At 43.3% G+C, this 21,721-nt stretch overlaps 1 protein-coding gene across 1 annotated transcript in view; it reads right to left on the reverse strand.

The window, feature by feature from the left end:
* Window positions 1-1,907: 1,907 nt before the first annotated feature.
* LOC127575809 (dnaJ homolog subfamily C member 3-like) overlaps window positions 1,908-21,721 on the reverse strand; it is a 131,600-nt gene continuing 111,786 nt past the window's right edge. The window contains 4 exon segments of the mRNA XM_052025930.1: window positions 1,908-3,832; window positions 20,199-20,347; window positions 20,749-20,807; window positions 20,809-20,882. Coding sequence (XP_051881890.1) covers window positions 3,675-3,832; window positions 20,199-20,347; window positions 20,749-20,807; window positions 20,809-20,882 — 440 coding nt within the window. The 3' untranslated portion in view covers window positions 1,908-3,674.

Genomic DNA, 21,721 nt, shown 5'->3' on the forward strand with positions numbered 1-21,721 from the left:
CTTTATGTACTTTATGGTCCTGAAACGTGTGGTAACATTAATTTGATTGTGCAGCTTGACCCTGAGAGGTTAGAGCCAATGGAATCACAAAACTTCCAAATTGGCTAGATCAGTTTTTTCCATACTGGACAGCACAGATTCATTCCATTGCCGCTTTGAACAATGAAACTCTTTGGTAACTTGTTGGAAACTACTTTATTTTATGTATTTCATGGTGCTGCTGAATCGTTTGGTGGCATTAATTTGATTGTACAACTTGACCCTGAGAAGTTCGAGCTGATGGCATCACAAATCTTGGAAATTGGTTGAATAATCAGTGTTTCTAATGGAGAGTGCAATGAATTCATTCTATTGCCACTTTCTACAATAAAACTTTGCAGCAACTTGTTGTAAACTACTTTATTTTATGCATTTCATGGTGCTGAATCATTTGTTAACACTTATTTGTTTCTACATCTTAACCGTGAGAAGTTAGAGCCAATGGTGTCACAAAACTTCCAAATCAGTTAAATCATTGTTTCCAGTGAAGAGTGCATCAATTCATTCCATTGCCACTTTCTATAAAGAGCATTGATGAGGGCAGGATGGCAGACATTATCTACATGGACTTGAGCAAGGCTTTTGACAAGGTCTTGCATGGTAGGCTGGTTTGGCAAGTTCATCACAGGGGATCCAGGGTGAGCTAGCCAATTGGATACAAAGTTTACTTGGTGGAAGGAGTCAGAGGGTGGAGGTGAAGTGTTTTTCCAGATTAGAGGCCTGTGACCAGTGGTACTCCACAGGGATCAGTGCTGGGTTCCCTGTGTATGTAAATAAAACTACTTGGATGAAAATGTGGGTGGCACTATTACTAAATTTGCAGATGACACCAAAAGTGGTAAAATGGTGGTATGGTGGTCAGTGAAGAAAGTTATTCAAGTTTACAACAGGATCTAGATCTACTGGGAAAGTGGGCAAATGAATGGCAGATGGCATTTAAGGTGTGAAATGATGCATTTTGGGAAGTTAAACCACAGAAGGACATACACAATGAAAAGCAGGGCTCATGGGGATTGTTGATCCAAGGGGTACAATTATGTATTTCCCTGAAAGTAGTGATTGCACCCAGTATGCTGAGAGTATGGATTCATAAAATTGGTCAGTTTTCATTTCAATTTTCATAATCTTCATGGAACGAAGATTACTTCAACTATGTATTTCCAACAATATGTAATGATGATCTAAAATGTTATCCTAGTGATTGAAGGTTCTGAACAAATTCACCATAACTGATATTTTTATTTACAAAACTGACACCAAGAACATAGTCCCCAAATTTTACAACAAACTGCAACAAACATTTCAATACATAAGTGCAAAAATCACATGGGTTATTTTTACTGTAATTCTATTTTAAGTTCCTCATCTATACACCAATATCCTTTGCTGAAAAGTTTTACATTAATGTAACTGTACAAAATTTTTTTGAATGTTATATGATTTACAAGTCTCAATGCTCAATTCTGTTTCAAAACTGGTTAAAATCATCTTAATTGTGAATCCTTAGGAAAAATAATGTAGGTAACAATTTTATCACCATATGAATGTGATACCATCAATGTTTTATCTTCTAATGGAACAAAACTTAAATCATTTAGGTACAGTCTCTTGACATTAAACAATGATAGTGGCTACAAGATAAATTTGCAGAGCAGATTTTATCATTTCCATCTGTTCCTTGTACCCCTTCATCCCTTCAAGTTGAAACTACCATTTAGTATTCAATGTTACAACCCATGTGTGACTAATGTGGCTATTTAAAATCTGCATAGACAATTTTTGTTAAGTCTTTTATCAAGCTGTCAGATGGAGTGCATATTACCACAGGGCACTAAAATAAAAATAACCACATGGACACATGGAGGAATAAAAATCTACATTAATCTTTAATCAAACTTTTCAATGAGCTATATGACATAATAACCACTTTATGCATTGGCAATGAGTAAACTCATTCACTACTAACATAAATTGAAAGATTGAACAATCCATCTAGAACTTTGTTATAATGGCATCCAAAGATCTCAGAATCCAGGAGGAACCAGGGGGGAAATCATCCCAACACCCGCAAAGCAAATTCTGCCAGTAAAATTTACATTTTTGTTGCATTAAGTTCTTTCTGTGATCTTGAATAAATTTTAAATCCATTTTATATCTGACATGAGGCATCAAAACAAGCCTAAAAGACCATGTTTTGAAATGGTTAGAAACAAGAATATGTGCAATACATAAAGAATGCATGGAATTTTTTCCAGGCACAAGGAATTGAAGATGTTACATGTTCAATGTTCCAAGATCCCTTAGGAGAAACTTTTCAGATACAATGACTATAAGATTCTGTCCCAAATAAGGTATACAAGAGATGTCTTTCTTGCAAATCTCTCACAGAATCCAGCATCAAAAATATCCTCAGTACAAAGAATGCATTAGAATATTTTCCAAATTCAACACTCTTAATTGATCAAAAAAGTAGACATCCGTAATTTCAAATCTTAAGTCTGCTAATGTATAACATGGATAGAAAACAGTTCTGTGGGGTGATTTGTGGATTATGTTCATGTTGCCAGAAGTTTTAAAATTATATAATAGAACATTTAAATAGAGTGCTGCACTTCCCCAAATGTTAAAAATGGAGGTGGCTGGTTTAAAGAGAAATCATAACTCCATCAACAAACATTTACAGAATATGGAATTGGGAAGTTATGGAACAGTCACAATTAAGGCACGCAAATAATTTGCCAGCCAAGCTATAATTTTCCAAACTTTTGTAGTTAATTGTAGATAAGCAGTTTTGAAAGTCTCTTCTCTATTTTGAGTAATCTGAAGATGAAGGCATTATCTGTAGCAAGTATATTGGTTTTAAAACTGATGAAAACAATGTTTATGATACAAGCATCACTTCAAATATTAAAATTCCCAGATATCTACCAAAATTGTGATGAGGATCCAACCAAACACGATTTACTAATGGTGAATAATCCTCTCTTTGCCTCTTATAAGAGTGAAAACATTTCAATATCCTCACTTAAGTGGATCAATTAGATCAAATAATGAATGAACTCTTAAGTGCATATAAAAAAGGTTTTTAGGTCTTTAAACAGAATACTATTCTGATTTAAAAAGTGCAAGTTCTATTTCTGTGATTCTGAAGAATTTCCACAGTATGCAAAGCAATGAGGTCAAACATGTAACATTGCAAGTCACTACCCACCTTCATCCTATCAAAAAGGACTTTATTCAAATAGTCCTTGGCCCAGTTATAAAGATAATGATGGTACTATTGCCATTTAATCACATACTTCATGGACACTTTGTAACGATGCTTAAGAAACCAAGAATTTTCACACCACCTATACATAAGAAAATATTCATGAGAGAATAAATTGTTTTCAGTTAGATCAGATTTATAAGGCAATTGTCTTTATTAAATGTGTACATTGCTTTTCATTATTTTTCAGGAAAATATTTCAAAACTCTTAAGAGTGTAAATATCTGTGTAAAATACTATATGCTGGACATTTTTGGCTGAACAAAAGGATTACACTGTAAGTTTGAAGACTGGGTTTCTGGCATCACATTCAACATTCCTTTTTCTTTGAGTCTTTTTCTAGAAATGAGCAGCCAATACTCGAGACTTAGTTAAAATGAAATTTGAAATTAAAGGGTCCTCCTGAGCCAAAAGGATTGAATCCTTGCCACTGATTCCACGATCTATGAAAGTGATGACCACCTCCACCCTGTTGATTTTCTGGATCCAGAGGATCTTCCCCTGAATCAAACTTCTTCCTCATCTCTAGAAATGAAAACAACAAAATAGATTAATTATGATAGATAAATAATAAAGTAATTGACTTTCTTATTTTGAGTATGTTCATCACACTTTAAAAATCACAAAAGTGTTTAGAAAAAATACAAGTGTCCTAAAATTATTGCTTTCCATTCTTTTGATCTAAAGGTAGAATGTATTAAGCAACTAAATTATAAACTATTAAATTCTCACTAAGGCTAGACTCAGTTACAGACATTATAGCTTCGCATTACGAGGCAGATGCATCCTTTACTTAATAATGGTATACAACAGCGTTACTTTAATTATAATAAGATATCCAAAAACAAATTCCCAATGACCAGATGGTGAGAATCCTGTTCAGGTAGATGATTTTTTTAAAAAAATTGCTGAACTCTACCATTGAAATTAAATTCTAGCAGCTCTCTAATACTAAAGGTGAGATTTAAGGTGAGAGGGGATAAGTTCAAAGGGGATGTGCAGGGCAAGATTTTTTTTAAAAAGCACAGACTGGTGGTTGCCTGGAATGGTGGTGGTGGAGGCAAATATGATAGACATGTTTAAAAGGCTCTTGGACAGACACATGAACATGCAGAGAAGAGGGATGACGACATTGTGTAGGCAGAAGGGATTAGTTTAGTTAGGTGTTTAATTAGTTTGGCACAACTGTGGGCCGAAGGACCTAAGTCCTGTGTTCAATCCTCAAGGAGGTTTACATTTTATGCAATTTGCCCAAGTTATGACAAAATCCTATAATTCTGTAAGTGACCAGATTATAATGGTTGAGAAACAAATGTTGACCGAGATGCAAGAGAAAGTCTCCTGCTCTTAATATAGTTGTTTGAAGAGTTACACTGTTTAGCATCTTGCAGTGCAGCATTTTCAATATAACAGATCATTTGCTGGATTTTTTTTTGGAGTAGCTTGAGCTATCACCTATTTGACTCCAACAGCAAAAGTGTGAAACATAGCCAAGCCCTGACAACAAAATCAAAATCCATTTGTGTCCTGGCCAGTTGAGGAAACACCTGCTGGATGCATTTTCTTAGTCAAACATTTTAAATGTGGCTTCTCATTCATTACTAGACACCAAGGTGGCATACAGATGGATAAAGAAATTGTTAACGCAAAAAAAAGGTTACAAGATAAATCAATCAGAAAGATCAAAATATGCCCAGAAAACACTAAATGTCAAAAAAAGCTCTTTGCAATTTAGTTTGAACTTTTGACACTTCTGCAACTTTCACAAAATTGACAATTAGCATCAAGAAAAAACTGCCAATGATCTATGGGATCTTTTAAATGATACAAAGCAGAAATGGGCAAGTTGCAAGTTGGTAAGCAGCAAATGAAAGGATTGCAGAATTCCCTAAAGCTACCAGAAATTTTAGGGTTAAACAAAACCAGAAAATGCAGTAAGTACTCAACAGGCAGGATTTATAGAGAACATAGAACAGTACAGAACAGGCCCTTCAGCCCACAATGTTGTGTCAACAAACAAGCCCCTCTTAGAAGCCCCCAATGAATTTGCCTCCAGCACCCTATCAGGCAACGCATTCCAGGCATCCACCACTCTCTGTGAAAAAAGTACCCCTCGCATCTGTTCTGAACCTATCCCCTTCTCACCTTAAATGCATGCTCTCTGGTATTGGATCGCTCAATAATGGAAAAAAAAATATTGCTTCTCCACCCTATCTATGCCCTCATAATTTTATACACTTCCAACAGATCACCTGCTACCTGTTCCAACAGAACAGCCTCCGCTGCTCCAGAGAAAAGAGCCCAAGTTTGTCCAGCCTCTCCCTATTGTCCATGCCCTCTAATCCAGGCAGCATCCTATAAACCTCCTCCGCACCCTCTCTAAAGCCTTGACATCCTTCCAATAGTGAGGTGACCAGAATTGCACACAATACTCTAAATGCTGCCTAACCAGAGTTGTATACAGATGCATCCTTCTCCATGGATTGTCACCTTGTCGTGGCAGAGAAGCTTGTGTGGTCCTGAGATCCTGAGAACGATGCTGTCTGGAGCTATGCTTCTGGTAGGGTCACCCGTGGCGGTAAGGTTGATGGTGAGGTCCCTGACAAAGAACAATTCACCCAAGACCTCAACGGTGGAACAGGCAGACGAAGTTATTTCGAACTCAACGACCCTGAAGGCGGATGAAGGCTGCAACAAATCCACCAGCTCCAATCATCATGGCTTCCATGCCATTGGAATCAGTTGGTTGATTTGTGAAATATCATGTGCTTTTTGTAGTGCAACATCAAGTACATGTTAAACAAATACACACACAGGCGTCTTCGCTCTGTGGGCTTAATTTTCAGAGCCAAGATTGGACTCATAAGCCTCTTGAGAGCCCATAAATAGATCGACGGAATGAAAACCATCATCCTCAACCTCGAGGGATAGCCACGACGATGACGACAGATGCATCATAACTTCTTGACTCCTATACTCAATACCCTGTTTAATAAATGCAAGCATTCCATAAGCCTTCTTAACCACCCTAACCACACGGGTGGCTACCTATGTAGTCACTTTCAATGAGCCATGGACTTGCACCCCAAGATCTCTCTGCTCTTCAGCACTGTTAAGGGTCTTGCCCTTAAGAGTGTACAGCCTCTTGACATTAGTCCTACCAAGGTGCAACACCTCACATTTATCCAGGTTAAACTCCATCTGCCATTTCTCTGCCCATATCTGCAGATGATCCATAATCACGCTGTATCTGTCGCCAGTCTTCTACACTATTCACAACTCCACCAATCTTGGTATCGTCTGCAAACTTACTAACCCACCCATCAACGTACTCATCCAAGTCATTTATGTACATCACCAACAGCAGAGGTCCCACCACAGATCCCTGCGGAACACCACTAATAAGTCCGAATAAGTCCCTTCAACCACCACCCTTTGTCTTCTACAGGCAAACCAGTTCGGGATCCACACTGCCAATTCTCCACTGAACCCATGTCTCCGAACTTTCTTGATTAACCGATTATGTGGGACCTTGTCAGATGCCTTACTGAAGTCCATATAGATGACATCCACAGCTCTACCTTCATCAATCTCTCATCACCCGGTCAAAAAACTCAATCAGGTTAGTAAGACACGACTTGCCCCGCACAAAGCCATGCTGGGTTTCCCTAATCAATTCATTGGCTTCCAAATGCTCCTATATCCTATCTCTCAGAAGTTTCTCCAGCAATTTCCCTGCAACTGACGTGAGACTCACCGGTCTAAAGTTCCCCGGACTTTCCCTTGTTCCTTTTTTAAAAGGAGGAATAACATTAGCCACTCGCTAGTCATCCGGGACCTCACCCGTGGTCAAAGAGGACATAAAGATACTGGTCAAGGCCCCAGCAATTTCCTTTCTCGCCTCCCTCAGTAATCTGGGGTATATCCCATCAGGCCCCAGGAACTTATCCACCTTAATACTGTTTAGGAAACCTGACACTACCTCCTCCTTGACCACTTAAATGCCCTAAAATGTTTTCACCCTCAGTTCCAATTTCTGTGTCCTGCATGTCCCTCTCCTGGGTAAATACTGAAGAGAAATACTCATTCAGAACCTCACCCACATCCTCTGCATCCAAAACATGGAGAAGACATATCCATTATGGAGACACATTTCAGGTCAATGAACTTTCATTAGATAAAGTTATAGCCGAATCTGTTTTAAGATACCGAGAAAGATAAAATAAACAAAAGAAAAGATCTATGGCAAATGGAAGGTATGAAATAATCAAATAATCCACAAAAAGGGATTTGTGCAAGGTAAAAGGTGGCATTGGGATATTGAACAAAAAGGTAGATCTGATGTAAGTATGAATGGAATAAACCAGAATCATTACTTAAAGATGCCAAGTAAAATCCTAGAAATCTTTAGTAAAAATGCTAGAAATTTGAAAACATTTGAACTCAACATTGGATCCAAAAGTTGGAAGGTGTAGTTCTTTAAACTTACTTTGGGCTTCATGGGCACAGGGTAGGAGACCCTGACGATAGAAAGGTCAGAGTGCGAGTGAGGTAGAAAATTAAAGTGACAGGCAAGTGGAAACCTGGGGTCCTGTTTGTGGACTAAATGGAGGTAATACATAGATACCAGTTTGCATTTTGTCTCTGCAATAGAGCAGACCACGTGATCAGCAAGTGCAGCAGATCAAATTGAAAACACACCATATTTAACTTTCACATGACATACATTCTCCAGAAGTAAAACACAGGAAGCTTTTCCAAAAGATTTGTCCAAATTGTGAAGACTTTAAGAGAGTAACATTATTGCATTATAGATTAACTTAAAAATTACTTTTAGGCAGTTTATTATTTCATAACAAGACAAAGCTAACATGCATCACTCAACCAACATTGCTAAAGAAATCAAATGAAATCAGAAGTAAATTTATGAAGTGCTGGAGAAACTAAGCAGGTCATGCAGTGTCTGTGGAGAAAAAAAACAGAATTAATGTTTCAGTTGGATTACCTTTCAATTCCTAGAGAAATCATCTGGCCATTATCAAATGCTGGACCTTGGCTGCTGCTGTTAATTTCATTTTAAATGCATTTTATAGGCTTATTTCAAGCACTTTAGAACAAATATGATATACATAAGAACAGGTCTAGATTAATGCAAACAGAGAAGGGGGTGAATGTAAAAAGGAAATTAAGAAAACAATAGAAAGTGCAGCTTAGAATATTGGCAGATAAAATCAAGGAAAAAAATAGCAAAATATTTCATAAGCATGTGCAGGTCCCATTAGAGGGCAAATGATAATGAATACAGGAGGGGATAAAGATATTGACACTAAGGAAAGAATGAACAGGTGATGAACAGATCTTGCATCTCTGAAACATGATGAATAACCAGGTTTAAATAAAATGTATCCAGGCTCTTATAAACAGCATATAGTTGAATAATAAGTAAATACAACTATTAGAACATAGGACAAGACATGTCCTATGGCCCACTGTGTCGTGCTGGACTAATTAAACCAATGAATCCTACTTAATCTAACGCATCTTCCCCACACATTGACTACAATTCTCTGCATATTCATGCACCTATCTAAGAGTCTCTTAAATGCTCCTGTGCCATCCGCCTCAACTACACCCCTGGCAGTACATTCCAGGCCCCACCACTGTTTAAAAAAAACCCTTGCCTCACACATCTCCTTTGTACTTTCCCTCTCACCTTAAATACATGCCCTTTAATACTAGACATTTCAATCCTAGGGAAAAGATACTGGCTGTCTACTCTATGCCTTGCATAATTTTATATATTTCTGTCAAATCTCCCCTCAGCCTCTGCCACTCCAGAGAACACAGTCTCAGCTTGTCCAACCTCGCCTCATAGCACATGTCCTCCAAACCAGGCAGCATCTTGATAAACCTCGCTGCACCCTCCCCATCCTTCCTAACTCTGGCTGAACCAGAGTTTCAAAGCTATAACTTCCTGGCACTTGAACTCAATGCACTTGAACTCATGGCAAGCATGCCATGAATCTGTGTGGTCACTTTTAGGGAGCCATGTACCTGGACCCCAAGATTCCTGTGTTCGTCAATATTGTTAAGGAGCCTACCATTAACTGTGTACTCTTCCTTCATGTTGGATCTCAAAGTGCAGGACCTCACACTTGCCCGGATTAAACGCCATCTGTCACTTCTTCGCCCGTAACTGCAACTGATTCTTTATCCCCCAGTATCCTTTGGCAATCTTCTATGCAATCCAGAACTTCACTAGTCTATGTCATCTGCATGCATACTCACCCACCCTACCACATTTTCATCCAAATCATTTATGGACATGGCAAACAGAGGTCCCAGAACAGATCCCTGCAGAACACCACTAGGCACAAACTTCCATCCAGAATAAGGCAATTCAAAAGGCAATTTTGAATCCAATCAGCCAAGGCACTGTGGATCTCATGCATCCAAATTTTCTGGATCTGGATGAGCCTACCATGCGAGATTTTGTCTAATCCATCTATACAACATCCACAGCTCTACTTTCATCAATCACTTTTGTCACTTCCTCGAAAAACTCAATCAGAATATTCAGACATGACCTGCCCCACACAAAGCCATGCTGACTGTCTCTAATTAGACCATGCTTCTCCAAATACTCATAAATCCTATCCCTATAAATTCTCTCCATTAGTTTCCCTATCACTGGCATAAGACTCACTTGTCTATAATTTCCAGGATTATCCCCATTTCCTTTCTTGAACAGTAAAACATTAGCTACCCGCCAGTCCACTGGCACCACACCTGTGGCTAGTGAAGATAAAGATCTTGGTGAAGGCCCCAGCAATCTCATCTCTGAAAACCTGGGGTATATCCTATCAGGCTCTGGGGACTTCTCCAACTTAAGGTTCTTTAAGAGACCCAACACTACTTCTTTCCCAATCTCAAAATGCCCTAGCACCTTAGCATGCTCCACTCTGATCTCACTATCCTCTACATCCTTCTTGGTAAATACAAACACAAAATACTCATTTAGGATTTTGCACACATCCTTCACCTCCAAGTTCCCCCCTTTATCCTTGAGCCATCCTATTCTCTCCAGAGTTATCCTCTTGCTCTCGATGTACAAGTAGAATGCCTTGGGATTTTCTTTAATCCTACTCGCCAAGGTCTTTTCATGACCTCTTCTAGCTCTCTTAAGTCCCTTCTCATTCCCTTCTGGTTCCTTTATAGTCCTCAAGGTTAGTTTCCATATTCTATGACTTCAGGCATAGTACTCTGCCTTGGTGATTCAAATATTTATCCAGATACTTCTTAAAAGGTTATGAGAGTACTCGTCTCCACCACCTTTTCAAGCAGTGTTCAAGACTGCAACCACTATGGAAAATATTCTCCACATAACCCCCCAAATAGTTTACTCCTCACCTTAAACCTATGTACTGTGGTCTTGGACACCATTGCCATGAGTATATGTTTCTTCCCATCTACACCTCATAATTTGAATATACCTCTATCAAGTCTCCTTCAGTCTCCTCTGCTCCAAGGAAATCAAACCCAACTATCCAGTCTCTCCTCATAACTGAAACATCCCATTTCAGGCCAAACCCTGGTAAATCTCCTCTGCACACTCTCCAGTTCAACCACACCTTCCTTATAGTGTGGCGTTTAGAACTGCCACTATATTCCAGGTGAGGCCTGAGCAATGATTTACAAAATTGTATCAACATCTCCCTACTCCTATACTCCATACCCTGTCTAATGAAGGCAAGCATCCAGTATGCCTTCTTCACAACCCTCTCTTCAAGGTCCCTTTGTTGTCATTTATGGTCTATGTCCTACCCTTAATTGACCAGCTCCCCCTCCCCCAAAATGCATCACCTCACACTTATCATTAAATTCTATATGCCACTACCCTGTTCAACTCACCAGCCAATGAATATTATTCTGTAACTTCAGACTACCCTCCTCACTATCAACAACACCACCAATGTTTTGTGTCATCTGTAAACTCCTGACTTGTGCCTGTTGATGTTGGAAAGGACTGGAATGCAAGGAGGCAAGTCATCACTATAGGAGAGCAAATCAGTGACTTGTTCATGTAGCCACAGTAATATGTTACTCCTACTGGATTTCTGGGGGATGGGGGTGGCTATTAGTGACCAGCAGTATGTTGATGTTGGGGAATGTGTCAATGGTAATGCCATTCAGTGTCAAAACTGGGTGGTTAAACTCTTTTACTGAAGATGGTCATTGCCTGTGACACGTGCAGTGCCAACGTTACTTAATACTTCCTCAATGTTGTCCAGATCGTATCACATGTACGGATGGACTGCTTTATTTGTTGAGTTGCAAATGGAATTGAACAGAGTATAATTAACGGCAAACACCTCATTCTTACCCTGATGATCAAAAGGATGAATAAGGCGATGATGCTTGAGTCCGGAATGCTACCCTGAGGAATTCTAGCAATGGTCTGGGGCTGGGGCTTACAATTACAATCAACTCTTGTACAATGCATGACTCCAACCATTGGAGCGCTTTCCTTTTGATGCTGATTGACTCCTGTTGAACCAGGGCTCCTTAATACCATAAGTCTGAAATCTCTCACCTCATATCTGGAACTTGGCTCTTTTGATCCACATTTGGATTAAGTTGTGATGAGGTCTGGAGTTGTGTACCCTGAATGAAGCCCAACCTGATCAGTGAGAAGATTATTAGTGAATAATGCTGCTTGATAGTTCTGTCAATGACCCCTTCCATCAGTTCACTGATCACTGAAGAGAGACTGATTAGGTGGAAAATCGTGAATTGGACAAATTCTGCCTGTTGTGGATCTCAGATTAACTGCTGATGTTATGTACCTCTTTGGATAAATAGACTGACAGATTGCTAATCTGTTAAAATAAAGCCATCAAATTTGTAAACAAGGAATAGGACTTGGACAGGAATGATGAATTTACCAAAGACTGTGAGTTTGAAAGTACTGTAGCAACTCACCGCACCGGCATCGAACCGGCTACCGACATCGCAACGTCGGAGGCCCCGATCCAAGATGGCGTGGGGCCCTCCTTCTTCCCCAGCGTTGGGCTGGGAAGGCCCGCACGCGGGAAGGTCAGGTGACCCGTGTGTGACGTCAGCGCGGGAAGTTTTCAGATATTGAAGGCGCACCGTGCCCCCGTCAGCTTTCCACCTCTGATTTCAAAACCTTTCGTAGTGTATAGCTAGCCGCTACACTGGTGACCCTGATGGGCCCAAACGTTTTTGGACCCAAACGTTTTTGGACCTACGATGTCTGCACAGCAAGAGGTACAGGCAGTAGCCCTTAAACTGCCCACCTTCTGGACCCTCTGGCCCAGTGTCTGGTTCGACTAGGCCGAGGCCCAGTTCCAGGTTCGCCAGATCATCAGGGACGACACCAAGTACTATTATGTGGTGAGCACCCTCGACCAAGACACCGCAGCCCAGGTCGAGGATTTCATCCAGGCGCCCTCGGAGAAGTACGATAAGTTCAAGACCCTCCTTCTCAAGACTTCTGGCCTTTCCCGATGCGAACGGGCCTCCCGCCTACTCCACCTCGATGGGTTGGGCGACAGACCCCCCTCCACGCTCATGAACGAGATGTTGGCCCTGGCAGACGGGCATAAACCCTGCCTGCTGTTTGAGCAGATCTTCCTGGACGACATCCACCTGCTCCTGGCGGATACCGATTTCAGCGAACCCCGGAAGGTGGCCGTCCGGGCGGATGTCCTTTGGCAGTCGAAAGAGAGAGGGGCGTCCGTTGAGCGCGTTGCCACGCCACGTACCCAGCGGCCCAGCAGGCCAGACCCAGTGATTGAATGCTCCCCACCCGCCACCAGGTCTGAGACACCGACCGACCAGTGGCGTTTCTACCACCAGTGGTGGGGCGCTGACGCCCGCAGATGCCGGCTACCATGCAGGTTTCTGGGAAACGCCAGAGCCAGCCGCCACTGATGGCTACGGCGGCTGGCCACCTGGATAGCCTCTTGCATGTGTGGGACTGGCGTTCCAGACATCAGTTCCTAGTGGACACCGGAGCCGAAGTCAGCGTCGTGCCTCCCAACAGCCGCGAGACTCGCAACTGCACACCAGGACCCGCTCTCAGAGCCGCCAACGGCAGTGCCATCCGGACCTTTGGCACCCGGTTGGTACACCTCCAGTTCGGCACCTGCAACTTTACTTGGAGGTTCATCCTGGTCGCCGCCGCGCAACCACTCCTTGGGGCAGACTTCCTTCGCGCCAACAGTCTGCTGGTTGACCTGTGGGGTAAGCGTTTGGTACATGCCAGGACCTTCCAAACGTTCTCGTTGGGTGAGGCCAAGCTACCGGCCCCACACCTCGACTCCATCACCATGTCAACCAATGAGTTTGCCAGGGTCTTGCCCAAGTATGGCGTCCAGCATCACATCCCCACCCAGGGCCCTCCCCTCCACGCCCGTGCCTGGTGGCTACCCCCAGACAAGCCCCGCCTTGCGAAGGAGGAATTTAAAAAAAGAGTGGCGATCATCCGTGATCTCCGTTACACATGGTCCCCAAGGCAGCCGGAGGCTGGCGACCCCGTGGTGATTACCGACGCCTCAGCGACATTACTACCCTGGACCGGTACCCTGTGCCGCACATTCAGGACTTTGCTGCCGACCTACATGGGCGGTCCAGTTTTTCCAAGGTCGACCTCGTCCGCGGGTATCACCAGATCCCGGTGCATCCAGATGACATTCCGAAGACAGTGCTGATCACACCTTTTGGCCTCTCTGAATTCATCCGGATGCCCTTTGGTCTCAAGAACGCTGCTCAGTCCTTCCAACGACTCATGGACGCAGTCGGGCGCGACCTTGACTTCGCCTTCATATGCCTCGACGACATCTTGGTCGTCAGCAACAGCCGCCAGGAACATTTCACGCACCTCCGCCAACTCTTTTCTCACCTGAGGGATTTCGGCCTGACCATCAACCCAGCCAAATGCCAATTTGGACTGGAGACAATCGATTTCCTGGGCCATCGGATCGACAAACACGGTGCCACGCCCCTGCCTGCGAAGGTCGATGCCATCTGCCATTTCGCCAGACCCACCTCCATCAAGGGCCTGCAGGAATTCCTCGGTATGATAAACTTTTATCACCGGTTCCTACCATCTGCGGCCCGCATCATGCACCCATTGTTTGCTCTCCTGTCAGGCGGAAGCAAGGACATTGTTTGGTTGGAAGAGGCTCACACTGCATTCATCGAAACCAAGGCCTTGGCGGATGCGGTTGGTGCATCCTCGCACGGACATCCTGACTGCCCTCACGGTCAACGCCTCCAGCACAGCAGTCAGAGGTGTGCTAGAACAGCTTATCGAAGGGCGTTGGCAACTGCTGGTGTTCTTCAGCAGGCACCTTCGACCACCAGAGCTCAAATATAGCGCCTTCGACCGCGAGCTGTTGGTGTTGTACCTGGCCATCAGACACTTCCATTACTTCTTGACTTTACTTAGCTTTCACTGACCCTGGTCTCAGATCCCCGGTCAGCACGGCAACAGCGGCACTTGTCGTACAGCTCAGAGTTCGCCACTGACGCCCGCCATCTGTCGGGGAAAGAGAACGTGGTCGCGGATGCACTGTCACGGCCCACCATCCAGGTTTTGTCCCGGGGGTGGATTTCGGCACCTTAGCGGAGGCACAGCGAACGGACATGGAGATGCCCAGCTATCGCACTGCAGTCTCGGGCCTGCAACTGCAAGACCTACTGGTAGGCCCCAGTGAGCGCATCCTGCTCTGCGATATCTCCACAGGTAGACCCTGCCCCATCGTCCCAGCTGCCTGGCGCAGACAGGTGTTTGATGCCACCCATGACCTTGCACACCCATCCATCTGGACTACTGTCCGGATGGTGTCAGACAAGTTTGTCTGGCATGGCCTGCGTAAACAGGTTTCCCAATGGGCCCCGTCCTGCACTCACTGCCAGACCTCGAAAGTACAGCAGCACGTCAAGGCCCCCTTGCAGGATTTTCAGCCTACCCGCCGGAGGTTCGACCATATCCATGTTGACCTGGTCGGCCCCCTTCCAGTCTCCCGAGCAGCGCAGTACCTCCTCACGATTGTCGAACGTTTTACCCAACGGCCGTACGAAGGGCCATTCCGCGTCGTCAGGAACAATGGGTCTACGTTCGTGCTGGACATTGGGGGACGCGAGGAGATGTTTACAGTTGACGGGCTGAAGCTGGCTCATTTAGACTCAGACCAACCCATGGTGGTACAGCGAGCGCAGCGCAGCGCAGGCCACCCAAGTCATAGTTTATTTAATTCTGGTATTCGTGACGGTATTGCAGGTTTGGGGGGGGGGGGGTGGTGGAGGTGGGTTATGTAGCGACTCACCGCACTGGCATCGAACTGGCTCCTGACATCGCGACGTCGTCAGAGGCCCTGATCCAAGATGGCGCAGGGCCCTCCTCCTTCCCCAGCGTTGGGCTGGGAAAGCCCGCCTGCAGGAAGGTCAGGTGACCCGCGCATGACGTCAGCGCGGGAAATTTTCAGATATTAAAGGCGCACCGCGCCCGTCGGCTTTCCACCTCGGATTTCAAAACCAGCGACGCTGTGTCTTCATTTTGTAGTGTGTAGCTAGCCGCTACAGTATAATAATTTTGGGGGAAAAAAGTTGACTGCAAATGGTGAAACTAGCAGGCTGAAGCATTGATCCCACTATTTCACTTTGAAACAAGTTTAAAGTTGGGACTGAAATATTAGGGAGTCAAACATCAGTGGTCCACAAACTGAAGTCCTAAATTGGGGCAAGGCCAATGTTGAAGGAATTAAGTCAGAAATTTGCAGTGGTTGATTGGAAGAGGCTGTTTGCAGGTAAAGGGACAGCTGGCAAGTGGGAGGCTTTTAAATGTGAGATAGGGAGAGTTCAGGAACAGGATGTTCCTGTTAGACTGAAGGGCAAAACTGGCAGGATTAGGGAATGAGGGATATGGAGGCACTGGTCAGGAAAAAGCAGCTGGAATCAAGCATTTCACTTGGAGTACAAGTGATGCAAAAGTACATACAGGAGAGAAATCAGGAGAGCAAAAGGAGGATGAGATCAGTTTCTCCTTTCCCTTATCTGCCAAAGCCAAGAAATTCTGCAAGTAGATTTGAGAGAAAAATCCTTGCAGGGAAATTTGCTAATACTCCTCGGGAGGGTTTAAACCAGACGGTGGGGGGGTGGGACTCTGAGCAGGAGCATGTCATGGGATAAAGCAGTAGCCAACGAGAGCAAGTTTAGTAAAGCAGGATAGCCGGGGCACAGTAAAGGCAGGGAAAGGAACACACAGTTAAACTGCATTTATTTCAATGCACGAGGATTAACAGGCAAGGTGGACAAACTCAGTGTGGATTGGCTCTGAGGACTGGGATGTTACAGCCATAACAGAAACATGGCTGAGAGAAGGGCTGGACTGGCAGCTGAATATTCCAGGATACAGGTGCTGAAGGTGTGACAGAGGTACATGTAAACGAGGAGCAGGTGTTGCCTTTTTTTTGATAAGGGAGGATTAACAGCAGTACTTAGAGATGACATTCTTGGGGGATCATCCAGCGAGTCCATAAGGGTAGAACTTGGAACAAGGTGGCAAGGATCACACTAATGGGGGCTGTATTATAGAAACCCCAATAGTCTGTGGGAACTGGAGGTGCAGGTGTGTAGAGAAATTGCTCATAGTTGTAAGAACAATAGGGTTGTATAAGTGGGAGATTTTAATTTCCCCAGTATTGACTGGACTACCCAGAGTGTTAAGGGCCTGGACAGTGTGGAATTTGAGAAATGTATCCAGGAAAGTTTCCTCAGTCAATATATAGAGGACCCTACTCAGGAGGGTGCAAATACTGGACCTCCTCTTAAGGAACAAGGTATGGTAAGCAATGGAAGTGGCAGTCGCGGAATACTTTGGCTCTACTGACCATAATTCTATTATTTTTAAGTTAGTGCTGGAAAAGGACAGGACAGGTCCAACAGGTCAGGGTCCTAACCTGGAGCAGGGCTAATTTTGAGGAGTTAGGCAGGATCAAGCAGACGAGGGAGCCTGCTTGAAAGGAAAGGAATGAATAGCAAGTGGGAGGCTTTTAAGAGCATGATACCAGTAGTCCAGGAGTAGCATGTTCCTGTTTAGGGTTAAGGTAAAGCTGGCAAGTTTAGGGAACCTTGGCTGATGAGAGATATTGAGGCTGTGATCAAGAAAACAGAACATAGAAAAACCTGCAGCACAATACAGGCCCTTCAGCCCACAAAGTTGTGCCAACATAACCTTACCTTAGAAACCACTAGGCTTACTCAATAGCCCTCTATTTTCTAAGCTCCATGTACCTATCCAAAAGTCTATTAAAAAGACCCTATTGTATCTGCCTCCATCACCGTTGCCGGCAGCCCATTCCATGCACTCACCACTCTGAGTAAAAAATCTTACCCCTGACATCTCCTCTGTAACTACTCCCAGCACTTTAAAACCTGTGTCCCCTCTTTTGGCAACCATTTCAGGTTTAGGAGGTCGGGAGATGAGTGAATACCTTGAGGACTATAAAGATTAAGAATACTCTTATGAGGGAAATCAGGAGGGCAGAGGGACAAGATGTGATCTGGCAGGTAAGGTTAAGGAAAATCCCAAGAGGTTTCCTCTTGGGCAGGCACGATAGTGCAGTGGTTAGTGTATGCTATTACGGCACCAGTGACCCGGGTTCAATTCTGGCCACTGTCTGTAAGGAGTTTGTACGTTTTCCCCGTGTCTGCATGGGTTTCCTCTGGGTGCTCTGGGGTTTCCTCCCACATTCTAAAGACAAACAGGTTAGAAAGTTGTGGGCATGCTATGTTGGCACCAGAAGCGTGGTGACACTTGCGGGCTGTCCCCAGAGCACATCCATGCAAAAGATGTATTTCACTGTTTTGATGTACATGTGACTAATAAAGATATCTTATCTTAGGTTCTATTGTAAAAGGGTGGCTAGGAGAGGACTAGGTCCCCTTAGAGGTCAGCAGGGCTGCTTATGTCTTTGAACTGCAGGGGATGGGTGGGATTTTTAATGAATCCCTCAGTGTTTACAGAGTAGAAAATCATGGTTGCTCATGAAATAAGGGAAACCAACAGAGATGATTTGAAGGATATTCACATTATCAGGGAGGAGCCTTGCAGCACATTAAGGTGGATAAATCCCCAGAGCTGACCAAGTGCATCTTTGGACTTTTTGGGAGGCCAGAGAAGAAATCGTGGAGGCCCTTAGAGATATTTGCTTCGCTGGCCACTGATGAAGTTCCCGAAGACTAACATTGTTCTGTTGTTGAAGCAGTGTAGCAAGGACAAGCTAGGGGACTACAGGCTGTCAGCCTGACATCAGTAGTGGGGAAGTTACTGGAGGGAATTCTGAGGGACAGGATCTACCAGCATTTGGATAGACAGAGTCTGACTAGGAGGAGTCAGCATGTCTTTGTACATGAAAAAATCATGCTTGACAAATCTTTTAGAGTTATTTGAAGAGGTAACCAAAAAGGTAGACAAGGGTGGGACAGTAGATGTTGTTGATTTGGACTTTAGCTAGGCCTACCACAAGGTCCCGCATTGTAGGCTAGTCTGGAGGTTCAGTTCCCATGGAATCCAGGAAGAGCTAGTTAGGTGGATTCAAAATTGGCTCAGAGCTAGGAAGCAGAGGGTGGTGTTGAAGGTAGTTTCCCCAGAATGGAGGCCAATGACTAGTGGTGTGCTGCAGGGGTCAGGTTTTGGGACCCCTGTTATTTATATAAATGATCTGGATGAGAATGAAAAAGGCTTGGTCAACAAATCTGCGGATGACACGAAATCAGGAGGTATTGTTGATTGTGAAGATGGTTTATCACAGATTACAGGGGGATTCTTGATCAGTTAGGGAAGTGTGCTGAATGATAAATGGATTTCAATACAGATAAGTGTGAGGTGATGCATTTTGGAAAGTCAAACCAGTGTAGGACTTGTACTATGAATGGTAGGGCACTGGAGAGTGTAATGGAACAGAGGAACCTAGGAGTACAAGTGCATAGTTCCTTGAAAGCAGTGGTCAGAGGTAGACAGGGTGGTGATAAAGGCACCCAGCATACTGGCCTTCATCAGTCAGGGCATTGACTACAGGAGTTGGGATATTATGTTGCAGTTGTTCAAGTCATTGGTGAGGCCACACTTGGAGTACTGTGAACAGTTTTTGGTGGTTCAGAAAGATGTGGTTTAAACTCTACGACTCAAGTATCCTTCTTAGGCATTCCCTCAGTATTAAGCATGACTTGTTTCACTCCAGTTCTTTGGGTTCTGAAGTAATTGATTAAGTCAATGTGAGACCCACAGATGAGGCAGGGACGTATCTGATAGGGTAGGCCAGTGGGTAGTTTGTCAGTTGGTGCACTGCATCCACTTTTTTTGGTGGACTTTCATGTGGTCCCAATGTACAGACTTGATTTCACAGTCTCATCACAAATGCTCCTTCTCAACTTTGAGAATAGGCTTGAGATTCTCAGGAGTCAGTGAGCATATTCCACACAAAAGTCCAAAAATTGCAGATGCCAGAAATTTGAAATAAAAACAGAAGATGTTGGAAACATTCAAGTCAGGCAGCCTGACCTGAATGTGAAAGAGAAACAGCATTTCCATCCATCGTTATTTGCCTTGTTCAGCCCACCTCCTCTACAAACTGTTTTCTCTCATGGAGACACAAGAGATTGAAGATTCTGGAATCTGGAGCAACACACAAACAATTTCTTTCCCAGTTCTGAGAAAGGGTCTTTGACGTGAAATGTTAACTGTTTCATTCTCCTCAGATACCAGATTACAGGTTCAACTCTTGCTTTTAATGACTTACTGCAAATATTAATAGATTTAAAAATATCAGGGAAAAAAGGGTTTAAAAAAGCCATCCCACACCTGGATCAGTGAGTACTTCTTTAGCAGCTGCTATGTCTATAAATTTTTTTTCGGCTTGCTTCTTCTCATTTTCTTCCTGGAAGTTATCAGGATGCCACTGCATTGCTAGCTTCCTGTATGCTTTTATTATCTCCCGTTTTTTAGCACTCCTGTAAGGTGAATAAATAATAGAAACTGTGTACAACCATTAATCTGTTTAATAAACTGCACAAGTAGTACACATTTAATATTGTTTTTCCTTTCATTGAAAAGATGTTTTTCATTGAAAGGCTGTTTTGTAAATAATTTTAGAGCAATGAGGAATAAAGACATCCAGCTAAAGGCATTGTGTACTTGTTAATTTAACAATTGCAAGTAAAAATATTAATTTGATATTGAGAATCAAAATGCAAGTGATGCCTCATAAGTTCACCATCCTTTCAAAATAAACTACATTTGCAAATATTATACAAAGCCTACTGAATATTAAATATATTTTTCAAACACAGAGCAACTCAGACTAATGAATCATATTTTGACACTAACAATATTTAAACAAATTCATAAGTACCTTTTCACTCCTAGTATTTTATAGTAGTCTTTCTTTTGTGATTGTTTTAGAAGTTTCTGTTGCCCTTTCCAGTCCTTCTTTTACTGTTTGATCATTGTCACTGTGGTCTCTTGCAACTTCATAATCTTTGATCGCTGTAAAACAAAACCCAAACACACTGACTTTATGCTTCACAAGTAATCAATTATGGTCATGTTCCTTGACACTAAGCCTTCCAATAATTCAATTTAATTGTTTAACCAGGTATCAAGGAACACGGGACAATTGGTGGTGTTCTACATAGCAAGGAAAGTTGTCGAGGCCACAGCATGATAGAGATCTACTAGAAAGTTGGGTGGAACGTTAGGAAATAGTTTAAAAAGCAGGACCGGAGGGTAGTAATCTCCGAATTACTCCTGGTGCCAGCTAACAAGGGTCAGAAATGGAAAGATAGGCCAGATAAATAAATGGCTAGGCAACTGGTGCAGGGGCAGGGAATTCATGAACTTGGATCATTAGGATCTCATCTAGGACAGGGTAACCTGTACAAGAGGGACAGGTTGCACTTGAATCAGAGGGACTAATATTCTTGCAGGGAAATTTGCTGGTGCTATATGGGAGGGTTTAAAACTAGATTGGCACGGGGGTGGGACTCTGAGCAGGAGCAAGTCATGGGATAAAGCAGTAACCAGCGAGAGCCAAGATGAGTAATCAGAATAGTCAGGACCACAGTGAAGGGAGGGAAAAGAATTCTCTCAGTTAAACTACCTTCATTTTAAATGCATGAGGTTTAACAGGTAAGGTAGATGAATTTAGTGTGTGGATTGGCTATGGGGACTGGGATGTTATTGCCATAACAGAAAAATGGCTGAGAGGAGGGCAGGACTGGTAGCTCAGTGTTCCAGGATACAGATGCTTCAGGCATGCCAGATGTACAAGTAAGTGAGGAGGGGTGTTGCTTTTGTTTTTGATAAGGGAGGATGTAACAGCAGTG

The sequence above is a fragment of the Pristis pectinata genome, chromosome 11 (genome assembly GCF_009764475.1).
Source record: "Pristis pectinata isolate sPriPec2 chromosome 11, sPriPec2.1.pri, whole genome shotgun sequence".
Classification (NCBI taxonomy): domain Eukaryota; kingdom Metazoa; phylum Chordata; class Chondrichthyes; order Rhinopristiformes; family Pristidae; genus Pristis; species Pristis pectinata.